General features: G+C 41.3%; 2 protein-coding genes across 4 annotated transcripts in view; one reads left to right on the top strand and one right to left on the bottom strand.

Moving 5' to 3' along the window:
- Positions 1 to 2,819, top strand: part of epha4l (eph receptor A4, like) — an 87,900-nt gene extending 85,081 nt beyond the window's left edge. The window contains exons 17-18 of one of the 2 annotated variants that reach the window (XR_015509894.1): positions 16 to 454; positions 525 to 2,819. Coding sequence is in view for 1 of the 2 variants with exons in the window: in XM_087284613.1 (XP_087140739.1) it covers positions 16 to 130 (115 nt within the window). In the remaining variant the exon portion in view is untranslated. Of the gene's footprint in view, positions 1 to 15 lie in introns of both variants that reach the window. The other variant, XM_087284613.1, reaches the window with a different exon arrangement.
- Positions 2,820 to 3,577: 758 nt separating this feature from the next.
- On the bottom strand, positions 3,578 to 24,529 carry si:ch211-191a16.2. Of its 2 annotated transcripts, NM_001444350.1 has the most exon segments (16): positions 3,580 to 4,226; positions 4,260 to 5,648; positions 5,758 to 5,931; positions 14,019 to 14,192; positions 14,303 to 14,428; positions 14,518 to 14,682; positions 17,496 to 19,256; positions 19,340 to 19,408; positions 21,736 to 21,846; positions 22,045 to 22,152; positions 22,342 to 22,449; positions 22,720 to 22,830; positions 23,011 to 23,118; positions 23,402 to 23,512; positions 23,716 to 23,823; positions 24,406 to 24,529. In NM_001444350.1, coding segments are annotated over 15 exon segments (3,399 nt in total). In that variant the 5' UTR covers positions 24,438 to 24,529; the 3' UTR covers positions 3,580 to 4,226; positions 4,260 to 5,515.
- Positions 24,530 to 25,850: the final 1,321 nt, after the last annotated feature.

Genomic DNA, 25,850 nt, shown 5'->3' with positions numbered 1-25,850 from the left:
GCTGCTCTTTTACAGAGATCTGGCCAAAATGGGAATCTCATGCAGCGCACATCAGAGGAAGATCCTGAGCAGCGTGGAGGATTTATTATCTGGAATGCATCACAGGCAAGACTCTAAAGTTCCTGTCTGATCTGTGACGAGGAGAAAAAAAAAACGATGCATCATGTTGGTCGACATGAATTACAAGAGGGACGGAGTATTTCACATCACTCTTGCACTTTAATGGAATATGAAAGGTATGGAGATCCTAATGAATGAGCTAAACTGCACTTTTCTGGAGCGCTTTGTGCTTTATGGGGAGTTTTTTTATCTTCTCTGGGTGTCTGAGGATTTTGACGCTGGCCTTTTGCCGACAATTAAAATGACTTAATAGGATGGGATGAGATGTTTCTGACCCAAGCGGCGAGGCAGTGTTTTTTCGATGGGAGAAAGTTTGGGAAGTGCCCTTCCTTCTGTAAGTAGAAAAAAAAGTCAAACGTTTAAAAAGCAAGGGCAAAAATGAACCACAATGCTTTTCTCCTCAGGATTTTTTTTCCTCAGGATGGCCGCTTGTCATCAGCAGGAAGGAATTGCTCCCCGTGGATCAGATCTGAACGTTAAATTCAAACAGATCTTTTGCCTCGGGAGATTTTCAGCCTTCGCAAACTAAACTAAAAGACCTTTCGGTGTGCTTGTTTTATGAAGGCCAGATGGAGCTTTCAGAGGCATTGCTGAATGGAAAATCATATTGCTTTATTTGTTGGGGAGAAAAAAAAGGAGTAATGAAATAAAGGGAGTGAGGAGATAGATCCAGATAAGATTTAGTCTTAAGTTACTCATGTTCTGTGTGTTCAGTCTTTGCATTTTTAAAGTAGCAAAGTTAATGACTTAATCAGACGGCTCTTCCTTGTTTCTTTCTGTCTTGTTTTTATTCCCTCAGTTTGATTTCATTTACAGCACCTCCTTGTCAAAATGTACTATGAATACTGTTGATTCTATCTACGCTACCTGACAAAAGTCTTGTCGTCGATCCCAGTTATAAGAGCAACGAATAATAATAACTTGATTCTAGTTGATCATTTGGAAAAGTGGTTGAAGGTAGATTTTTTTTAGGTGAAAAACTTCATCCCAATGATCACAAATACTGCAAAAGACCTACTGGAACCCACATGGGCCCAAGATTCTCACAGAAATCAGTCAAGTTTGGTGAAGGAAATCTTGCGAGAGATCTGCAGAGCGTATGGCAACATCAACAGCCTGAGGTATCAAGACATTTCATTACAAATCACAGGAAAGGGCAAATTCTTCAGCAGGATAGCGCTCCTTCTCATACTTCAGCCTCCACATTAAAGTTCCTGAGAGCAAAGAAGGTCAAGGTGCTCCAGGATTGGCCAGCCCAATCACCAGATTTGAGCATTTGAGCAGATTTGACATAATTGAGCAAGTCTGGGGTAAGATGGAGGCATTGAAGATGAATCCAAAGGATCTTGATGAACTCTGAGAGTCCTGCAAGAACGCTTTCTTTGCCATTCCAGATGACTTAATTACTATTTTAAATTATTTATTTTTGTGTACAACACAACACAATATCAGTAACTGACACTTTTTTAACAATATCTAAGGGTAAACAAGAGCATTCAAAAACACTCAGTCCCCCATAATGCCCCTTAGAAGAATTCAAATGAAAAACGCACACAACAACAATAGTAACAACATGAATTCTCAAAGCAACTAATTAAATATACATAAAATATAAAAAACACAATCACAGATTAATAAAAAGGGCAGAGATCTTGAATTATTTTTTTTATTATTAAATAAAAAAATAATAAATCAGGTGTGTTGTATTCTTGACCAGATTAATTAGAGGACTCCAGTTGTTATAGTTTTTTTTTTCAGTGGAACCTCTTAATGTAAACCTAAATTTTTCAATATATAGAAAATACGTTAAATCTTCTAACCATAAAACTATGGGAGAAGATTTAAAAGACGTCCAGTGTAATAAAATCTGTCTCCGGGTTATCAGTGACGCAAGGGCTAGAACATTAACGTTCTTATTTTCAGATGACTTTATTAATAAGTGATTTGAGTCATTGCAGAGATGTATGGATGCAGTCCTCCAACCTCATGGAGTCAGACACAATATTCACTCTGTTCACTGCAGCATGACTCTATATTCTATACTGGACACTATTTCTGTTAAGTAACAAGACTACTGTCTATGCAAGGTCAGACCTTACTGTCCTAATTAAATCATTAAAAATCAAGGCATGATCATATTTTATTTTGATCAAATAAGCGTAATCTACAGGACTTTGCCTAGCTTATAAGCCACTTCTGATACCAAATGATCAACTAGAAGTTAAATTATTATTTGTTGTTTCTAAACTTAGATAGGCGACAAGACTTTTGTCAGGTAGTGGTCACAAAATTAAATCTGTGTAATTTGATAAAGAGTTTGGAACTGCTGAATTAATCGAATCATATTTTTAAAACCTTTTTTCACTGTACATAATCTAGGCTTTTGTATGTACATAAGATAGTTATTATTATTTGTTTGTCTTCTTGATGTACATAATACCATCAGTCGTTTCCATGTACAGTTTCCTTTATTTTCTTCTTTTTTTATTTACATGTGCAAGAAGATGTTAATGGAATGTATGTATTAAGTGAGCATAATATTCATCATGGCAGCGCTTTTAACATTGTAAAACAGCAGTGGCTTGGTAACAGGTTGAAGAGTCTTTTAATTTCTGTATTTCCATCTTTAGGTGCACCTAACTTATGAGCTTTATTTATGATCTTTTGTATCTAGTTCTTCAAATAAAATGTCAAATAAATTATTTGTAGTCGGAGTTATATATTGTCAGGTATGAATATGAGAATCAGCACCTCCAAGTCCAAGGTCATGGTTCTCCACTGGAAATAGATGATTTGCCATATCCAGGTTGGAGGAAAGTCATTAACCCAGATGGAGGAGTTCAAGTATCTCAGGGTTTTGTTCACGAGTGAGGGAAGGATGGAATGTGAGATTGACAGGCGGATTGGTGCAGCAGCAGCAGCATTAATGTGGTTGATGTACCGGTCCGTTGTGGAAAAGAAGGAGCTAAACCGAAAGGCAAAGCTCTTGATTTACCGGTCAATCTATGGTCCTACTCTCACCTATGGTCATGAGCTTTGGGTCATGACTGAAAGGACAAGATCTCAGACACAAGCAGCTGAAATGAGTTTCCTTCACAGGGTGGCAGAGCGCACGCTTATAGACAGGGTGAGGAGCTCTGACACCCGGGAGGAGCTCGGAGTAGAGCCGCTGCTCCTCCACATCGAGAGAAGTCAGCTGAGGTGGCTGTGGCTGTTTCGGATGCCTCCTGGACGCCTATCTAGGGATGTGTTCCTTGCATGTCCCACCAGGTGGGGGCCTTGGGGAAGACCCAGGACAAGCTGGAGGGACTATGTCTCTTGGCTGGCCTGTTAGCACCTCCGGATCCCCAAGATGAACTGAAGGAAGCGTCTGGGGAGAGGGAAGTCTGGAGTTCTCTACTAAGACTACTGCCCTCGCGACCCGGCCCCGGATAAGCGGATGAAAATGACATAAACATTCGCTCTAAGTTAGTTTAATGACTTTCATGATCATGTTCTTGCATTCAGATAGCAAATATGGAATATTATAACACTAATTTTTATAAGAAAGGGGAGGTAAAGCAAGGCAAGTTTCATACATACACAATGGTAATTAGAAAAATGCTGGGTTCATGTTGTCCATACACCAACTAGAAATTATTTACATTTATTCATTTAGCAGACAGTCTAAAGTGATTTACAAATGAGGACACATTCAGCAATTCAACAAGAAGAGGCAATACAAACAAAAAGTGCTAATTACACAAACAAACTGTTAGTGTTCAGAGAATTAAGTGCTAGAATAAAAGAAGGGAATGTATTTTTTAGAGAGAAGACTGTTTCTACAGGTGGTTTGTCAAACCCATTCATCTGTGTGAGGCACATTCATGGTGTGTTCACACCAGATGCGAATTAGGCCTCAAGCGTGAGTGACTTACATGTTAAGTCAACGCAAAGACGTGAATAGACATCCTACGCGTGAATGAGGTGACACGAATAACGCAAGTAGAGCGTTTTGTGTGTTTGACATTGACACTGCAAATTGCTCTAGTTGGAAGCTAGCTCTTGTAGGGGAATGATTATGATGTAGCACCTGTTGTTGGCAGTGTTGCCAGACATGCGATAATTCGATCGATTAATCGATAATCGAAAATTCGATGATTCGTTGTGGATAGATTCGACACTACAATGTACGATCAATACTGAAAAAAATACTATAATGTTTGATAGTTTCAGAATTTTTTAGCATTTAAAGAGAATTTCATTGTAATCTTAGGGCTTCTACACTAATTGGTCTCGCTGCATCTTTTCTCTACTGTCTGTAGAATATGAAGTTAGACACGTTTTCTATCTCATCTTATGTTACATTTTCTCAGCCAATCAACATGGAGAATGGCTCAAGTAGGGCTGAAAAGGAAGGTGAGAAGGACAGTGGAGTTTGTCCTTGATGTTCTTGTTTTTCCCTATTTAAATGCATCTTATGAATGTGTTTTTCTAAAGTAAATCTCTTCAAAACAAAGCCACAAAACCAGCTCAATACAGATACTCTGAATGTGCTCGTGCACACCTCAGAGTGTGTTAAAAATTCGGGAGAATGCACTGCCTACAAACCAACCAGTACTATGTTGTGGACCATGATGGCATCCAATTTGTAACGCAAAATGAATCCCTAAACATCTGGCAACACATACAGGTATACAATAACAGCGACATTGAGGTGGAGTTTAAACCTTCCCACTAAGGTACGCCTATTTTTTTCTTTCTCTTGCCGACACCGGACAACAGCTTATCAAACTGGGCTTGGCTCAGTCTGAAGCACCGCTGAAAGCCTCCATCATTCTGGTATAGTTTCTGGAGCAGCTGATGAACTCACGGAGCTGGTGCACCTCAGAAATGAGGATCCAGTTCACTCAGACATGACGCCGAACGAGTCTACGCTGTTTTTCAGATTTCCTAAAGCACTTACAACACAGCTACTCAACAAAAACCATGTTTGCTATTTAGCAATAAACATTCACAGGGAAGACAGAAGCCTTGCCCATAACGTAAATCCATGTATACTGTGAGGTGAATTTGACACACGAATGAAGCGAGTAAACTCAAAACGTTCACACGTCCATTTACGCTCGAATGGCATCTGGTGTGAACACAGCATCAGAATTGCATAATTATTTGAGGTTGATTTGTACATTTAGTTTTTAATTTTAGTTTGTAACTGCCTGACTGTCTTTTTAGGAAGGCCAGTGAGAAGTCCATTACAGTAATCCACCCTGCTGGTGATAAAAGCATGAACAAGTTTCTCAATGTAAACAAAGCATCTAATTCTTTCATGTTTTTGAGATGATAGCATGCTGATTTGCCTACTGTTTTGACATGACTACTGAAACTTAGATCTAAGGAGTTGTAAGGAGTTGTGTTACACAAAATATAACGTATATAAATCTGTCAAATTATTCTCCAGATCGAGCTCTTTCAGGTGGGATGAGTTTGATTCCAGCACTTTAGTCAGTTGCGCCACACCTTCATGTGTAACTTTACAGTCAGACAACCTGAAGAAAGCAGAGTAGATTGAAGACCATGAAAAACTGAACATGAAATGCTACTGTAGTTATACAAGTGAAAATAAATGTAAATCTGACACTGTTTCACATCATTTACCTCAGCTTCTGTAGTTTACAGTGAGGATTCTGCAGTCCCACACAGAGCTCCTGTACGCCTGAGTCTTGTAGATCATTAATACTCAGATCCAGATCTGTCAGGCTGGAGGACTTTGAGCTGAAAGCTGAAGCCAGAGCAGCACAACTTTCCTCTGTTAGTCCACATTTTTCCAACCTTAAATAATAAAATATTTATTAGTTGTTTCATTTTTCAACATAATATGCTTTTCACATTTCCAGGTTTCTCAGTAGCATCATAAGAGTATGCGGGAGTCCTAAAGGTAATTTCCATACCTTTTAAAGACTTTTTTTAACACCTGACAATATTTTAAGACCTCATTGCCCCTTCAAGTTCTAATCAGTATCAAACCTTTAACTTAAAAAACCGTTGTTAATAAACAGTTGTAGTTAAATCAATGAAGCACAACGAAAAGTGTTCGGAACATGGTTGGTCTATGTAATATGCTTACCATTGCATTTTCTGATTCAGTAGAAAAATGTAGTTATATGTTAGTGAGGGTACATGTTGACTTTGGGTAAGATATTCAAAGTTCTGTTAATTTACAAATTGATTCTTTCAGTTTGTTTTATTGGTTAACTTAATGTTAATGGAAACGTTCCATGTTTTATATCTGCTAATTTTCAAATGAGGTATTTCATTAAGTATGCTAATCTGCACACATTTATAGCAAGAAAAAATAAGATTAGGTGATTAAGATTAAGTCAGGTTCAAAATTATGATTGACATATTAGTCTAAGGATTTTACAGAGAGGTTTGGGGAATCTTTTTATTCAGAAAACACTGTACAGCTATAGGGGAAAATATTTTTTTTTATGGATAATTACAATTATATCATCAAACATAGTATATATGCACAGCTAGTGTTTCTTCCCCCACTGATAAACTTCCGGTGAACGGTTAATGTGACTTTTTTTTTTTTCACTTTTATTCGGTTCCTTTCACAGCATTGATGTTATAATGTAATAAAAATATAATCAGTTAAATAGACTTCAGCATTCATAGTTCAACGCTAAGGATTTCTTTTACTGGTCCGATCGGGCCAGTGGTTCAGATTTTCACTGGCCCCACCAAAAAAAAAAAAAAAAGGGAAGTTAACAGATATTTTTAGCCGCATATTTTAAAAAATGTGTCAAAAATAAAGTCTGTGGAACCCCTTTAATTCTTACAAAAAGTTAATAAAAGTGTTATGCAAACAAAAAGAGCAGTATGGAAAATGGGTGGTTTTTCGATTGCGGTTCGAAATTATTTAACAAAAGGTGGCTGACTTGTCAAACTGATGTCAAACTGTGCAAAACATCACTTAATTTTTTTTTCTTTTTTGTCACGATGTTCGCAAGTAAATGTCTGCTTCCAAGATGTTAGAAACAGACATTTTCTTTTAGCCTTATAATTTGATGTTGCCGTTTCCTCACGGTACTGGTTGTTACCAGGTTACAGGAAAAAAATGCAAGCTCAAAACATCAAATCAGATAAGAGGAACCAGAAAGCAATATGGTGTTTACGACATCACAGAGAAGGTAGTGTTTAAAGACTTAAAACTTAAAATGCATGCAATTGACAAATAGTCGCAGACAAATTAAATGTTTATGGCAAGGCAACACTTGTTCATTACTGTCTGTTTCAGTAATGAACCTGACTACTGTCATAAGGGTTTCTCACGCTAGCCCTGGTTCCCCTTCGGGGGGAACTTCAGCACTATAAGTGGATTTGATTGTAAAATCCACGCATTGGGAGGTTCGGTTCAGAAGCTACTCGTCTGAAAGAGTATTGAACGGGCCAATTAAGAATGAATTGGCAGCGCAAGCCTGCGCAGGTGAGCGGCATAAGCAATCAACTGAGTATATAAGCTCACCTGGCGCCAGCAGACGCTATCCTTTTCGCTTCAGAGACTTTCTGATCGAGTCGATGAGGGTTCCTCCTGCTGTGACCAGCGATTCTGAGCGAACGAGAGCATTCTCCCGGTCCAGAGTGTGTACACGCAGTGGCAGACGGTCGAGCTGGGTTTCTCCCTTGCCTGGCGTTCTTTGGGTCCGGTCCTCCAGAGCGGTGCGTATAAAGTTGCAAACTTCACAGAAAGAGCAACACAGTCGTGCAGCACGTCCTTATCAGGACGGCGCTCCGACTGTGCGTTTCTGGATGCGGTGGTTTCCTGTCCTCGGATGATTGGCGCGGGCACTGCGTTACATGTCTGGGGGTCCAGCATGTTAATGCGCTGCTCGCGGGCAGTTCATGTCGTCATTGCGATGCCATGACTGTTGCGCAAGATCGCGGTTAGCCTTTGCAAAAGGGCGAACCACCCCAGTTGTCCCCTGCTCTGCAGCGGGCACTCGGGCAGATCTGAGGGTTTCAGCGAGAGATAATCCGTCGCCCACGGGCCCGCGGACCTCCCGCTCCTCTAAGCGCTCCATCCAAGCTTCGGGCGGGGGAAGCGATCCGTCTAACAGATGGTAGCCCTTACGCCCGATGACACCGGAGACCAGATGTCCACCGCGGCATCGGAGGGTGGGCTTTCATTGTCCGGTGATGATCCAGACCCGCTCGCCCCCTTCGGGCTGGTGAGCGCTGTCACTACGGATCCTGAAACGGACATGTTAGCCGTGCTTTCCCGGGCTGCTTCGGCCGTGGGTTGGAGATGGTTTATCCCCCAGCTCCGCGGCCGGACCGACTAGAGGGGCGTTCCCTTCTTCCCGGAGGTGCACAGTAGGCTCACGCGGTCTTGTAAAGCACTTTTTTCTGCTCGTGCTGCGTGTTCCTCCACCCTAACCACTCTTGACGGTGAAACAGCCAGGGGGTATGTGGCGATTCCTCAGGTTGAGTGCGCGATGGCGGTAAATCCGCGCGGCGCCTCTTCTTGGCGGGTTCGCCTCGTCTCCCATCCAAAGCCTGTAAGTTATCTACCTCCCTCGGAGCTAGAGCTTACATAGCTGCGGGCCAGGCTGCTTCCGCCTTGCATGCGATAGCCACCTACCAGCGCTACCAAGCGCAGGCGCTGGCCGAGCTGCACGAGGGTGGGTCCAACCCAGGCTTACGAGCTTCGCACCGCCGCCGACTTAGCTCTTCGGACTACTGAGTCCGCTGCGTGTGCGTTGGGGAGAACGATGTCCACATTAGTGGTCCAGGAGCGCCACCCCTGGCTGATATGCGCAAAGTCGACAAAGTCTGCTTTCTTGACTTCCCCATATCCCCAGCCAGGTTCGGCGACACTGTCTGTGAATTCACCCAGGAATTCAAGGCGGTGAGAGAGCAGTTGGTGGGTGATGTCTTATCGGCGGTCCGTAGCCCGCTCCGCCCGCCGTGCCATTCATACCTGCTCCTCGCCGAAGGCGCCCGCCTACGAGAGCTGCTCCGCCCCCGCACACGCCTTCGGCGAAGCGAGCGCGTCGGGCACCTCGGAAGCAGGCAGCCCCCCTGCCCAGAACGCCGCTAAGTCCGGCAACGGACCGCGAAGCGCCCCTGGGACAGGCCATCTGGAGAAGAGGGAACTTGCTCTTTCCCCGCTGGAGGGCGGGGCCCTATTTCCAACGGCACTTTTTTACTGCCATGAAAACATTATGAAAGGGCACTTTTCACTTCCCCAGATGTGACAGCCCGAAATCTGCCAGTCTGGGATGCTATGCTTTCTAGCTTGCAGATTCGGTGCGTTTCGCCAGTGGCTCACGAGCGCTGGGAGGACGGTCTCCTTTCTCCCACCCCTCGAGCCTCCCCTCCGGAGCTCGGGTTTGGAGTGAGAGCAAATATCTCACCTCCAGCTTTTCCGTGGGACCCGCGAGCTTCCCGGATCAGCACACCCACTCCGCGCTGCCCCACTGCTGGTACGTCAGCGATTGTAGCGATGAGTCCATTAGCGAGAGCTCTGCCTGCCTGGTTAGCGCGGGCCAGCTCTTCGCGGTGGCTCATACGCACAATCAGACTCGGCTATGCGATTCAGTTCGCGAAACGGCCCCCCAAGTCACGGGTGTGTATTCACCAGGGTCAGCCCCCTGTCCGCCCCTGTCTTGCGAGAGGAGATTGCTGTCCTCCTGGCGAAGGATGCAATCGAGCCGCTCCCTCCAGCCGAGATGGAGAGCGGGGTTTACAGCCCACGCTTCATCGTGCCCAAAAAGAGCGGTGGGTCACGGCCAATCCTAGATCTGCGCGTTTTGAACCGCTGCCTGCACAAGCTGCCGTTCAGAATGCTCACGCAGAAGCGCATCCTCAGGTGCGTTCGTCCTCTGGGTTGGTCTGCAGCATTAGACCTGATGGACGCGTATTTCCATGTCTCCACTCTTCCTCGCCACCGACAGTTTCTGCGGTTTGCGTTTGAAGGTCGAGCTTGGCAATACAAAGCCCTCCCCTTCGGGCTCTCTCTGTCTCCGCGGGTCCTCACCAAGCCCGCGGAGGGTGCCTCAGCGCCCCTTCGGCTCGCGGGCATCTGCATACTCAATTTCTTTACGACTGGCTGAATTTGCCCTCTCTTTGATTATGCACAGAGTTGATTATGCACAGAGACAAAGTGCTCTGGCACTTCCACCTGTGGGGGTTTCAGGTCAACCGAGAAAAGAGCAAACTCGCCCCCGTGCAGAGGATCTCTTCTCTCGGGCTGGAGCTGGACTCGGTCACCATGGCAGCGCGCCTCTCCGGAGAGCGCGCTCAGCTGATGCTGTACTGTCTGAGAGAGCTCGACAGTAAAATAGTGGTCCCACTGAAACTATTTCAGAGGCTCCTGGGGCATATGGCATCCGCAGCTGCTTCATGCCGCTCGGATTATTCTATATGAGACCACTTCAGCACTGGCTTCACGATCGAGTCCCCAGACGCGCATGGCACGCGCGCGCACACCGAGTCTCTGTTACTGCGCTGTGTCGCCGCGCCCTCAGCCCTTGGAGCGACCCCTCGTTCCTACAGGCCTGGGTGTCTCTAGAACAGGCGTCCAGTCTTGTTGTCGTTTCAGCAGACGCTTCCAACACGGGCTGGGGGGCTGTGCGTTGCGGGCATGCGGCTGCGGACCTGTGGAAAGGTACCCAGTTGCATTGGCATATCGCCTGGAGCTGTTGGCAGTGTTCCTCGCTCTCCACCGTTTTTTTCCGGTGCTGGAGCGGCAACACGTGCTGGTCAGGACGGACAGTACGGCGGCGGTGGCGTATATCAGCCGTATAGGGGGTATGCGCTCTCGCCGCATGTCTCAGCTCGCCCGCCGTCTGCTCCTATGGAGTCATCCGCGGCTGAAATCGCTGCACGCCATTCATATTCAGGCAAGCTCAACCGTGCAGCCGATGCGCTCTCACGGCAGCCTTGCGTCCTGGAGCATGGAGACTCCACCCCGAGTCTGTTCAGCTGATATGGGCGCGATTCGGGGAAGCCCAGATCGATCTGTTGCTTCCCCCGAGATCGCTCATTGCCAGTTGTTCTTTCCCTGACCGAGCGCTCTCGGCACGGATGCACTGGCTTACAGCTGGCCTCGGGGCACGCGCAATACGCGTTTCCCCCAGTGAGCCTGCTCGCGCAGTTACTGTGCATGGTCAGGGAGGACGAGGAACAGGTTGCTGGTTGCGCCCCTCTGGCTCAACCGGACCTGGATGTCAGAGCTCTCCCTCGCGATAGCCCTCCCCTGGCAGTCCCTTCGAGAGAGCACCTACTCTCTCAGGGACAGGGCACCACCTGGCACCCTCGCCGATCTTTGGAGATTTTTAGACGCGAGGAAGACTTAGGTAACCTCCGATTGCGGTGGCTAATACCGTCATTAGGGCTAGAGCCCCCTCCCCGAGCGCGTCTATGCCCTGACGTGAAGTCTATTCACTGAATGGTGTGTCTCTCGCTGAGAAGACCCCCGTAATTTGCCAGATCAGCGTTGTGCTTTCTTTACGCCGAGAGAAGCTGGAGAGCAGGCTGTCGCCCTCCACACTCAAGGTTACGTGGCTGCCATCTCCGCTCTCATAACGCGGTGGCTGGCAGCACCGTGAGAACGCATAACCTCATCATCCGGTTCCTCAGGGGCGTTAAGCGAATTAATCCACCCCACCCCCTCTCATGCCCTCTTAGGATCTCGCCCTCGCTACACAAGCCGCGTCAGATCCCTTCGATCCTCGACTCAGTATATTTCTGTCCCTGAAGACAGCTCTGCTGGTCGCGTTGATATCGATCAGAGGGTCGGGGACCCGGAGGCATTTTTCGGTCAGTGACTCGTGCCTGTAATTGGGCTGGCTTCTCTCACGTATGAGACCCCGCCCGCGATATGTGCCCAAGGTTCCTACCACTCCGTTTTAATACGAGGTAGTGAGCCTGCAAGCGCTGCCCTCGGAGGAGGCAGACCCAGCCCTTATTTATTGTCCAGTTCGCGTTTTGCGTAATATCCGGACCGCACTCAGAGTTTAGATCATCTGAGCAGCTCTTCGTCTGTTATAGCGGTCGGCAGCAGGGAAGTGCCGTACCGAAATAAGTTCCCACTAGATTGTGGATGCCTTCTTTCACTATCAGAGCCGAGATGAGCCGCGTCCCCCGAGAGCGCGTGCGCACTCCACTCGGAGCTTCGCATCCTCTCGAGCGCACGCACGCGGCGCCCCTCTAACAGACATCTGTAGAGCTGCGGGCTGGGTGACACCCAACACATTTGCAAGGTTTTACAATCTGCGAGTGGAGCCGGTTTCCTCAAGGGTATTAGGTAACCCTTGGTGATTGAGGAAACAATTCGGTAGGGTGTTGAAACACGCTTGCTGCGCCATTTTCCCTAACACGGAGATACGTGCGCCTTTTTATCTGTCAGTAAAGTTCCCCGTCAGGTGAGCCCTGCAGATTCCTCCGTGGCCCCCAGCACTGACTCAGCGGAGGAGTCACTTGCTGGCCCACTACGTTGTAGGTCTGCCCGCTGGTCAGCCCGCGTTTTGGGTAAAGGTGCCTGCTATGCGTGGTCCCCACTAGGCGATCCCATATGCTTATTCAGCCACGGTTAAGTCCCCCCCTGGGCGGACCCGTGTCTTCCCTCCCCGCTAACCACTCTTTTGCTATGCGTACTCCCCCTTTTAGGGCTAGTCCATATGTAAATTCTGCCATCTATCCCCCCTTGGGTAACGGATGGCCTCCGCAGCGTCCTCCCTATCGGGATTGCACGCTTCCCAACGTACTGTCGTATTTCCTAGAATTATCTAGATGCTCACGACTTCCCAAAAAAATATATATAATCCGTAAAACTTCTGTTGAAGTAGGATAAATTAGGGCCAGGGACACGTTGGAGGACCGCGCCCCCCATGATGTGGGTGCGTCACGCTTGCTTGACTATCTCCTCATCGGGGGTGTTGGTAAGGTGCAGTCATTATGGCGCTTTCAATGGGCTCCCAATGCGTGGATTTTACAATCAAATCCACTTATAGTGCTGAAGTTCCCCCCGAAGGGGAACGTTCGAGGTTACTAAAGTAACCCTTCGTTCCCCGAGGAGGGGAACGGAAGCACTATACTCCGTCGCCATAATGACTGTCCCTTAGCTGTTGAAAGTCTCTTCAGCTTAAAAAGGATAGCGTCTGCTGGCGCCAGGTGAGCTTATATACTCAGTTGATTGCTTATGCCGCTCACCTGCGCAGGCTTGCGCTGCCAATTCATTCTTAATTGGCCCGTTCAATACTCTTTCAGACGAGTAGCTTCTGAACCGAACCTCCCAATGCGTGGATTTTACAATCAAATCCACTTATAGTGCTTCCGTTCCCCTCCTCGGGGAACGAAGGGTTACTTTAGTAACCTCGAACGTTAACCGGGCAGTCTTATTGTTGAGCCCTGGCATTCGTTTAATGTGTAAAATGAGATGAAAAGTCAAAATCAGCAGGCTAGCGCAGAAATTCTATTGAAAATACTGGGGTAAATGTTTATATTTAAAGACATGGCGTGTAAAAATTAATTAAATGCAGTGCTTGTACATTCTGAGACTCGCTGTTTAGTATATCAATCAGGCAGAGAAGATTGTTGTTAAAGAAAACAGGCCTTAAGCGCACTGAATTTGTAACTGCATACAGTTCACTGGAAGGGTTCAACCCAGGTTACTGAAAAATTAAAAGTCCTTCTGCATACTTCTGCATATTTCCCGTTATATTCAGGCAAACATATTCCTACAAAACGTTTAGAAATTTTGCTCTGCTGGCAAAATCTATACAGAAAAGTACATTTAGAAGTCTGTTTTGGATTATTTTTATATATTTTTTTTAAACTGAAAAAAAAAGAGAAAAGTTATCTTTGAAAGTTATCTGACTTCTAACCTCTTTATGTTTGTTGTAACTCACTTCAGTGTTTCCATTGCGCTGTGATCTTTCTCCAGAGCAGCACAAAGGTGTTTTACTCCAGAGTCTCCAATGGTGTTCCAGCTCAGGTCCAGCACTTTCAGATGGGAAGGGTTTAAACTCAGAGCTTTGCCCAGGTAATCACAGCCTGCTTCTGTTATTCCACAAGCCCTCAGACTTGAAAGAAGAGAAAATGCATATGTTGTCCCAATCAAACATCAAAAAAAAAAAGATTTTACACAATTTATGAGATGTAGACTCATTTACAAGTATTTTATTGAACCTACTTTAAAGATTGCAGTCTGCAGTCTGTGTCTTGTAGTCCAGCAGTGCAGGACACATAATCTTCAGCGATTTTGGCCTGCCCTTTGTCATTAAGATTGTAGATTGAGTAGCTGCACCACTCTTTTATCCTGAAGTGACATTAAAACTATTTATTAAATATCTTCAAATGAAATAGATTATTTGTAAGTTTATTTGGATGTTTTCCATAAAAACATACAGTTCTTCCCTGTAGCGTGATCTTTTATATCCAACACTGATTAGTTCAGCTCCTCTGTCGTCCAGGTTGTTGTGGCTCAGGTCCAGCTCTCTCACGTTAGATTGTGATGAAATGACAGCAGATGCGGTTATGCAACCTTTATATGTTAAATTACATTCCTTCAACCTGCCAACAATACATGTTTGGTATCATTTGTAGTAGTGTTTTTTTCGTTTTTGGACAAAAATATAAATACTGGGTACAGTGAGTAAGTGGATGCGGTTTGCATAAAGTATAAATTTAGGATCTTGTTTATACTTGAAGGTTTAGTTCACCTAAAAATGACGTTTCTGCTATTAATTACTCACCCGGTCCAAACCACTGAGACCTTTGTTCATTTTTAGAACACAAATTAAGATATTTAAGATATGATATTGGATGTGCCTGTTATTGGTTTCAAACAGAAATTCATACAGTGCTCGTGAACAATATTGAAACTAGCCATGTTTCCATCCAAAAATGTAAATTAATGCTACAAAGTGACGTCATTGAGTTTTCAGCACATCTGTTTAATAATTCTTGAGAAAGACTTGATTGGAACCAATCAGCGCGCTCTATATTGTGAACGAGATGCAACTTCATTAATATGCATGATATGTCTTAGAATGTTTTTACCTGTTTCAGTATTCAGAGAGACGCCACGTTGTGTTGCCAACTGTAATTCAAACAAGTAGTACAAGAGTTGTTTGGAGACACGGGTCGTCAGTGTTGCATTTATAAATGTGCTGCAACGAAGGTTTTGTTTCCATTTCCCCGCGATGAAAGCACTTGAGGCCTCAAGCAGTTGGATTACAGTGATCTGCTAATACGCGAGAAAAATAAGTTCATAAGGAATTATTTTTTTTTTACCCAGGAGAAAATGGACATGGTTAAATCCAGATTTACCACTCGTCGACTTTTAAAAAAAGACGGGGTTCCAGTTGGTGTTGATTGTCCTGTCTTTATGGATTTGGTAAGTGTGTGATCAGTGTTCTTTGTTTATGTTTATTCAGAGGCAAAGTTAGTTAGTATCGTCAGCTGAACTCTTTCAGTGTCTAAAGACGGATCTTAGTCAAAATGATTTAGTTACTAAGTTTACAGTACATTAATATCACTACAATATTATGGACTGAAAATCCTCCGCTTCCGCACAGCACTTAGGTCCACTGTAAATGTTGCTTTTCGAATCACTGTCTATCTCCCCTGCGTTTGTGTTTGTGTTTTCTCTGTGAAAATCAGCTGGGGTCCGTTCTCCGTACCTCGCTTAAATGATCTAAGATGATTTTGCCGATCTTGGATCTTTTAATCTCATAACTGATCTCTCGCTAATTTGGTTCTTCAAACATGTTTGCGAATCAGATTAGAATGTCTGGGTAAACTGATCTGAGATCGCTGCGTGTGTTGTGAAGGACAGATCTATCGATCCTTGAAATCATGATCAGCAATGCAGCGATTGGCTGACGGCACAGCAGTGTAATGACATCATCTGATTAATATTCAATTATCCATGTGAGCAAAATTACATCAAATTAGCAGTAAACGGTTTGTTAAATATGACACGCAATAACTTTACACATATGTTGTGAACTGCAGGCTTTACACTTTCATGTGTCAAGAGTATTTATCATGTATTTCAATGCATATCAATGTATTCAGTTCTACATTTAGAGAAGATTGTCTTTATTACAGTTTTATTACCGTTTTTATTTTAATCGCTGTATGGAATAACTGGATGTTTACAAAAGCATTTTGATATTGGTAAAGGTGTCTGCAACTTTTGTGAAGCATAATCACTGGCATATTAACTGTCAAAACATGTTTATGACAGCATAAATGTATTATTGCTTTAAAAAAAGTCACATATTGTGCATTTCTATTATCATACACAAATTGTACTAAATAAGCGATCTAAAAAGTTCATATCAATAAAATTTCTCTTTGTACTTTCATTTCGTGGGTGCAGATTGCATAAGTTTTGTTAATATAACTTTATTTTATTAATAACTATAACTTTATATATATATATATATATAGTTACATTTTTTTTTTACTATTTTCCCAAGTGTATATAACTACTACTGTAAGAAAATATCATAATTCGGTACTTTCTCTATTATCTTTGCTTGAACTGACCCGATCTAATCCTGTTTATATGAATTGAACCTGCTTCCGATCAGGTTTGAGCTACCAGAACTGTTGCTATGACAACAACTCTCAGATCAGCTTTGAAGAACGAAACGATCCTGGATCGGGTCAAATCGTCAATATCCAAATCCAGCTAACTGAGTAATCCACGTACGAAGAACGGACCCCTGTTGTGCACGTACTGAAACTCCCCTTTTCATGCAAACCCTTCCCTCTTTCGCTACTCAATGCTCCCACCTAAACAAAGCTGGACTCTCCCAATTTCCTGACTTTTTTTAAACTAGAGGTGTGAAAACACCCTGCTGAGATAGGGAATGGACTGGACTAACATTGTTTCCATTTACTATGATCTTCTATGTGAAGCTGCTTTGACACAATCTACATTGTAAATGCGCTATATAAATAAAGCTGAATTGAAATGAATGCTTTAAGCATTTTTTTCATTTAATGTTCCAAAATGCACATAAATATAGATAGATGGAAACATAACCACAAATGCATTCTCGTAGCTTCGTAATATTCCGATTGAACCACTGATGACACGTGGTCTGTTTTACTTTGGGGGATGTTTTTTTTTTTTTTTTTTTTATCTTTTTGGATTTTGGATTGATTTGAAGGACCATTGCTGTCTATGGAGGATGGAGGTCTATGGAGCTCTCAGAATATTTAAATGTGTGTTTTAAAGATGAATAAAGGTCTCTGATGATTGGAAACAAATGAAGAGGAGTAATTAATAACAGCATTGACATTTTTGGGTCAACTATTTCTTTAAGGTTTTTATTTTATTGACTGTTAGCACAGTTAAATGTTCTTACCAGATCTTTTTTGACAGCTTGATCACAGGATGCATCATGTTCAGGACCAGGTCCCCCTTTCCATATTTTTGAAGTTCAAACTCCGCAAACTTCTCATTGGATGCCATTAAAATGTAAACCAGAGCTGAATAAATGTGTGGGTAAATAGGGCCACTATTTAGTTTTCCAGAATTCAGGTAACTTTGCGTTTCAGTAATAAAGGACTGATCGTTAAGTTCCTTCAGACAGTAGTGGAGAAGTAGAGCCCTTTCTGCACAAGTGATGCTTTGTAATATTTTCTTTAGATGCTCAATAGTTTCCTCTTTTTCCAAGGCTATGTATTCCTTCTTCACCAAAAGATCTTTTATGAGGCTGTAATTTGACTGCAATGAATGTCCCAAAAGGAATCGAAGGAAAAGATCAAAACGTCCATTCAAACTTTGTAACGTTTTGTTGACTGCAGATTTGTGTAAGCTTAACATTGTCATTGGCTTTCCAAATTCCTGTGCTTCAAGGACATTTTCACCATTGTTGTGGAAGGAGAGGTGCACATATAGAGCTGCTAGATGTTCCTGAATGCTCAGATGAACAAAGCTGAAGACTTTTTCCTGATACAAGCCAAACTCCTCTCTGAAGATCTGAGTGCACAATCCTGAGTAAACTGAAGCTTCTGCCACATCAATGCCACACTCTCTCAGGTCTTCCTCATAGAAGATTATATTGCCTCTTTCCAGCTGCTCATACGCCAGTTTCCCCAGCTTGAAGATCATCTCTTTATCTTTGTTAATTTCATTGTACTTTCTGTCTTTGATGTTGATCTGGGCCATCAGGAAGTGTGTGTACATCTGAGTGAGAGTCTTGGGAATCTCTGCAGTCTCTGCTTCACTCAACATCTTCTCCAGAACAGTGGCTGAGATCCAGCAGAACACTGGGATGTGGCACATGATGTAGAGGCTCCTGGAGGACTTCAGGTGTGAGATGATTGTGTTGGCCAGACTCTGATCACTGATTCTCTTGCTGAAGTATTCCTCCTTCTGAGGGTCATTGAAGCCTCGTACCTCTGTCACTCGATGGACACACTCAGAGGGGACGAGATCTGCTGCTGCTGGTCTGGAGGTGATCCAGATGAGAGCAGAGGGAAGCAGATTCCCCACAATCAGGTTCGTCAGCAGCACATCCACTGATGTCTCTTTGTTTGCATCCCTCAGAGTCTCGTTCCTTCTGAAATTTAAGGGAAGCCGACATTCATCCAAACCATCAAGAATGAACATCACTCTATATTTGTCACTGGATATTTCCATTTCTTTAGTTTGAGGGAAAAAGAGCTGAAGAAGATCTGACAGACTGAGTGTTTTGTCCTTCATCAGATTAATCTCTCTGAAAGGAAGTGGAAATATGAGCTGGACGTCCTGATTCTCCTTCTCTTCAGCCCAGTCCAGGATGAACTTCTGCACAGAGACTGTTTTTCCAATGCCAGCGACTCCCTTCGTCAGCACAGTTCTGATGGCTTTGTCTTGTCCAGGTAAAGGTGTAAAGATGTCTCTGCATTTTATAGGTATTGTTGCTGTTGCTGCAGTCTTCAGAGATTTTTCTATCCTTTTATATTCATGTTCATTACTGATCTCTCCATTCCCACCCTCTGTGATGTAGAGATCTATGTAAATCTCATTGAGGAGTGTTGGGTTTCTCTGCTTTGCAAATCCTTCAAAAAGGTACTGATGTTTCTGTTTTATGTTTGATTTGAATTTTTTAATTTTGACTTCAAGTGTTTCAGAATCCTGTCTGTTGAAAATATGTTTGTCAGTAACAGTACATATGCACAAATACAGATATTATTAATTTGATTATTGGTGTCTTTTACATACTGAGGAATGAATCTTCCAGGTAAGCTTTCAGCCGTCAGGATATCCTGATAAGAGTTTGTCCGTGAATACCTTACAGGCAAAATACAATTTTGAAGTGAGCATCAAAACTTCATCAAAAAATTTGCTTTCAATACAGAAGGCATGATGACTTTTCCTAAATTAAAAAATATATAATCTTGTGTCACTCATTCACTTGTTTTTCTGCAACCAAGCAGGTTAAGGTAATCGCAACCACCTAAAAAAGAGCTCTACTTAACCGAGCTAGGCACAAAGTCTAAAGGGCATGTCGTAAAAGCATTCAGGGCGTGTCCGAATCCACTTTTGCTATTTTAAGAACTGAAAAATATGCTTTGTCTAAACCGTAGTCTAACAGGGATGTGCTTATTCTCTTAATGAGATATGGCTGTGTTTTGAGCATAACATGCAATCAGAGTCTCATCTCCTATTTTCTTTAAGAGACAGTTACGTCAAGAAATGGTACATTTGCTATTTACATGGTGAACTTTGTAAATAGAAAAACTGAACGCTTTACTAGCAAATTAAACAGGCCATCTACAGCAAGAATAAAGAACGAGCCTTCTTCATTCACCCTCTTTACTTTCTTTTTACTTTACTTCTACTCTTTTACTTTTGTGGAATAAGGAAACGGTGTTGTATACACTTCCCTGAAGACATCCATTAGCCTACATACATCATTTTGTTTGTTAAGTGCAAAGATTTATTTTGAAACTATTTCTAAATTCAGTTCAGGGTTATATCCCAACACCCATCCTATTCGTATGCCCCATATGGTGGTGCATACATCACCAAAACTCAACAGGTGGACAAATCTAAGCTTGTTTTTATTAAAACAAATATAAATATGCATGAAATAAATAATAATGATAACATTATAATAAAAATGCAAATGGCCGTGCTATCCCTGGCTGCTTCTGTGGTGGGCTTGTTTCCCAGCTACATGGTGGCTAACAAAAGGGGCAAACCCTCTAGGCCCCATGTCCCCTTTTTCCCAGAGGTGCACAGTGAACTCATGCAGAATTGGAGGGCACCTTTCTCTTTCCAGTCTGCATGCGCTTCCGCCCTCACCACCCTTAATGGCTGAGTAGCCAGGAGGGGGTATGGTGCGATACACTAGGTGGAGTGTGACGTTTTGTCTATCTTTGCCCACAAATCGCCTTTTCCAGGAGGAGGTCAGCCAAGACTCCTGTCCTAAATGTGTAGGCTGTCTGCTTCCCTTGGGGCCATAGCCTAAACCGACCTCCGTCCTGCATGTTATGGCCACGTAACAGCGCTACCAAGCACAGGCATTGGCTGAGCTGCATGAGGGTGGAGCTGCATGATGATCCAGAAATGCCACCTTTGGCTAAACTTGGCAGATATGCGAGATGTTGATATAGTTTGCTCGAGCAGTTGAGTGTGATGGGGCAAGTCATCTATAGGTGAGCTCAGAAACTGCTCTCCCCACCGACCCATCCACCTCGGCTTCTCCTCGCTAAGGGCCCCCGCCTGCAGCTCCAAGACCGCCCCAGCTCACTCTACCAGCTAAGCAGCAGTGTCGAACCCTGTAAAGTCTGGTAAACAAAGCAAGGGAATGCTATGTTCCATCCCCCTAGCAGTTGTTCCTTAGCTCATAGCTGTGTGTTCGGCTTCTTCAGCTCAAAGTATTCCGAGCTCTCCACAGCTGATGGCTTTATAATAATAATAGGCATTCGTTGGTGTGTTTTTTTTTTTTTGCTCTTCAGAATCATAGACTATCTGGCAATATCCTCCAATTTGTCAAATGACATAAAGCATTTTCATTCCCCCCTTCGTGGAACGAGGGTCATGCATGTAACTATTTCGTTAGAAGTCATAAAAACGAACAGAAATACAAGTCTAAAACTTGTTTACAAAGCCTTAAACTGGTTTAACTCGTTCATAAAGTTTCCTGGTTTGGTTATATATAGGTCTCTACTGTGCGGTACTGTACTGATAGGATTTTCTGAATAACTTTTGTATATTCAATTTTTTTTTTATAATACAACATGATTTAGTTTTAACAAGCTGAGTGCTTAATGTGTGTGTAGTTTTCCATGGGGATGATTTTTTGTGTTTTAAATGTGTTAAGAATGTATTTTATTAGTGATGTGAGATTCAGATTCAGTGAGTTTTAGTGTGTACACTTTTGAAGGAAAGTTTGTGCCAGTTTAAATGGTCTTATTAGCATTAAAACAGTACTGTCAGGATTTACTAAACACAGTGAAGAACCAGCACTGTTTTTACACCTGATGTTTATAAAATAAGTTTTGTTGGAAATTCCCTGTCGGATGCTAATTTTATTGGAGGAAAATGTTTAAACGAATCACGCAACACAATTTACTAATGTCACACAAAGTTCTAAAGTAATTAACACATACCTTTGATCCCCTGGATTTTGTCCGTTTTGTAACTGAGTTGGTGTTTTCATTGATTTGTCACTTTTCAGGGACACAGCACTGGGATCAGGTGAATGGTGTCTTTGCTGTAAACTGCAAACAACAACAAAAATATCTATCTCAATCTTGGCTAACTTTTATTGCATTCTTACAAATGATGCTCGTCATCGTCAATAATTAAAGACAAAAAAGTTTTAGATGCCTCAGTTGTTACACAACCAAAAAAAGTGGATGTTACATCACATATAACTTAAATATGAATATTAATAATAATGTAAGAAAAGCAATTACCTTTGATCTGGAACACTTGTATTTTGTAATTGAATTGGTGTTTTCATTGATTTGTCACTTTTCAGGGACACAGCACTGGGATAAGGTGAATTGTATCTCTGCTGAACACTGCAAACAGCAATCCATCTCACATTGAGTAACAATGATTACATTGTCAACGTCAAAAATTAGGGACAAAAAAGTTGTTACAACTAAAAACAGTGGATGTTACATCACAAACTTAAATATGATTGCTAATAATAATGCAATTATATTTAGAAAAGCAATTATATTATAAAGAAAAGCAATTTTATTTACCTTTGATAAGAAACATTTGTATTTTGTAACTGAATAGGCGTTTTCATGGATTTGTCACTTTTCATGGACACAACACTGGGAACAAATGAGCCTGATCTTGTCTGAACACTGTTAAAGCAACACCATCTTTAGCATTAGAGAGAAAGATTGTTGAAGCAAATATAATTTTAGCCTTCAATATACTCTAATCTGGCTACCACATTGTCAAAACCAACACAGCTACATGTAAAGTTCATTGGATTTACCTTCAGATAAACAGAATTAAAAAAATTGATTAACCAAGCTTGAACTTTCATAATTTTTTGCTTCTTTTTGCAGACTTTTTAAGTTCTGTCTCTCGCAGTAAATACTAGCAAAACAAAACAATTCAGTCTTTACCTTTGATACCCTGGAGGATCTCCATGTTTTATTTGAATTGGTGTTTTCATTGATTTGTCACTTTTCAGGGACACAGCACTGGGTTCAGGTGGATTGTATCTCTGTCGAAAACTACAAACAGCAAAATGATCCATCTCATATTAAGTAATAATGATTACATTCTTAACTAATGTTTGTCATCATCAAAAATTAGGAACAAAAAGTTATTACAACCAAAATAAGTGGATGTTACATCACATAACACTTAAATATGTATATTATTAATAGTGTAAGGAAAACAGTTATATTTACCTTTGATCTGGAACACTTCCATTTTGTAATTGAATGGGTGTTTTCATCGATTTGTCACTTTTCATGGACACAACACTCGGAACAAATGAGCCTGCTCTCGTCTGAGCGCTGTAAAAGCAACACAATCTTTAACTTTAGAGAAGAAGATTATGTTACAGCAAACATAACTTTTGCATTCAGTATACTGTATCTGGCTTCCACATTGTCAAAACTAACACAGCCATATTTAAATGTAAAGTTTTTTGGATTTACCTTCAGATAAACAGAATTAAATTTTTAAACTAAGCTTAAATTTTCATAATTTTTACTTATCTTTGCAGACTTTTTTTTTTTTGCAGAGGTTTTGTCTCTCTTGCAGCTAAAAACAAAAACAAAACAATTCTGTCTTAACCTTTGATACACTGAAGGATGTCCATCTTTCATCTGAATTGGTGTTGTCATTGATTTGTCACTTTTCAGGGACAAAACGCTGAGATCAGGCGAATGGTATCTTTGCTGTAAACTGCAAACGACAAAAGAAAATCCATCTTAATATTGGCTTACAATAATTACATTCTTACAAATTATGTTTGTCATCATCAAGAGTTAAGGACAAAAAAGTTTTAGCTGCCTCACAGTTGTTGCACAACCAAAAAGTGAGTGTTACATCACATACAACTTAAATACAAATATTAATAATAACATAAGAAAAACCATTATATTTACCTTTGATCTGGAACATTTGTATTTTGTAATTGAATTGGTGTTTTCATGGATTTGTCACTTTTCATGGACACAGCACTGGGTTCAGGTGAATTGTATCTCTGCCGAAAACTGCAAAATAAATATTTGGTAACAATGACTACAACTCTGGGGGGATGGGGGTCAAAAAGTTTGCAGTCATAAAAACAAAATTACAATCTTGTCTAAACTCTAAAAAAATCAACAGAATCTTTAACTTTACAGAGCAATATTATGTTGCAGCAAAAATAATTGTTGCCCTTAGTGATGTTTAGTTAAAAATAAATCTGTATTATCAGAACCAACGGTTATTTTAAGCCATGTGTACACAAAGGTAAATAGATTTACCTTAACTGATAATTTTTTTTAACTGAATGGGTGTTTTCATTGACTTATCGCTCTTTAAGGATAATAGACTGAGCACAGGTGAATCTGGTCTCTTCAGCTGAACGCTATTAGGTGCAACATAATACGTCTTCACAGATCAGGGCAATTAAACATCAATTCCCCTCTAATAATTTTTAGAAGATTAGTGTTTTTTGTAAAACAAAAAAAATCAATTCAAAACGTAAATAGCCATTCTAGGTTGGTAAGTAGTATAATACATATTAACTTAAGTACATGCAAATATATATATATATATATATATATATATATATATATTTGAAATCTTACCTTCGCTCTTCATTGTCATCTTCAGCTTTCATTATGATGTTTGCTGAATAGATTTTTAAAAATTCATAACTACAGACTGTGAGAACTTTCTTGTGCTCTCAAGTGATTTGAAAAAGCAAATGACAAGGAATGAGGAAGGATAACAACAAAAAACAAGGCTAGAACTTGCTTAACTTGTTCATAAAGGTTCTGGTTTAGTTTTTACAGTTCACATACTGTGAGGTTGTGTAAAAATTAGTTTGTGATAGTGTCTAAATAGACCTGTATATAATGTTTTGATCATAAAAGTACCTACAGATGATGTTTGCTTATTGTGTATTTTTATAATATAAACCTGTTCTTCAATTAATGTAGTCTGTGAGAAAGGACACTGTTATAACCTTTTTAAGTTAAGTTTTGTTTAAAAGGGGTAACAAAGAAGACTAAAATTTGGTAATAATATTGAATTAGAACTAATAAAAAAGATAAACGTGGAGAACACACTTCAATCCTTAGCACCATAGTGAAAAGTCAGCACAAGGTTTAGAAAAAAAGAAACATTATAATTTAATTAATGGAAATATGAGAACTTTAACAGAAACTAGATGTCAAGCGAAGTGAGAATAGCCTAAAACAACAAACAGAAAGCAGTTGTTACTAAGTTTAGAGGACTAGCTTACCTAATGCAAAAATCAAAGATGAAAATCAACAACATAAACTTCCCTGAGCTTCCTCCCTCAACCATAAACACAGGCGAAAAGATGTACAAATTAAAATAAGGCACTCACCCTTTGGGCACACTTGGAAGTAAATCTCAAATTAAATACAAAATAATGTTTATGTTTATATGTTATGTTTTATAACAAATTCCTCTTTACAGATTACCTAAACTGATATTAATAGTTACCAAGTTATTGATTATGTATTTGAATAAAACAATTCATATTATTAGAGCTTCAGAGGGGCTGTTTTAATCCCAGAAAAATTACAATGGTTTTTGTAAGTGTGCAAGTGTGTATTCAAGTGGATTTGTCTTTGTCTCATTTTGTATTTATAGGTATATTTTGCAAGGACGTTATAATGTATTGTGTGTAAATATATATATATATATATATATATATATATATATATATATATATATATATATATATATATATATATATATATATATATATATATATATATATATATATATATATATATATATATATATATATATATATATATATATATAAATTTAATAAAGTTACTGATAATATATTGGCTTTCTTTCTCATACAGTGCTGATACTGATTACATCTGTTGCTTGCAGGACATGTTTGAGGTGTCATTGCAAGCAGACATCATTCATACATCCTACAACATGGTTCAAGTAATTCAGAGTTATTTTCACCTACAAATCTTGAGGTAAATATTTCACTTGCAAAGCATCATCGCTTGTCAGGTAACTGAGGATGCACAATTTT

The sequence above is a fragment of the Danio rerio genome, chromosome 15 (assembly GCF_052040795.2).
Source record: "Danio rerio strain M-AB ecotype USA chromosome 15, GRCz13ab, whole genome shotgun sequence".
Lineage (NCBI taxonomy): Eukaryota > Metazoa > Chordata > Actinopteri > Cypriniformes > Danionidae > Danio > Danio rerio.
This window is presented reverse-complemented; position numbering and strand designations above follow the sequence as displayed.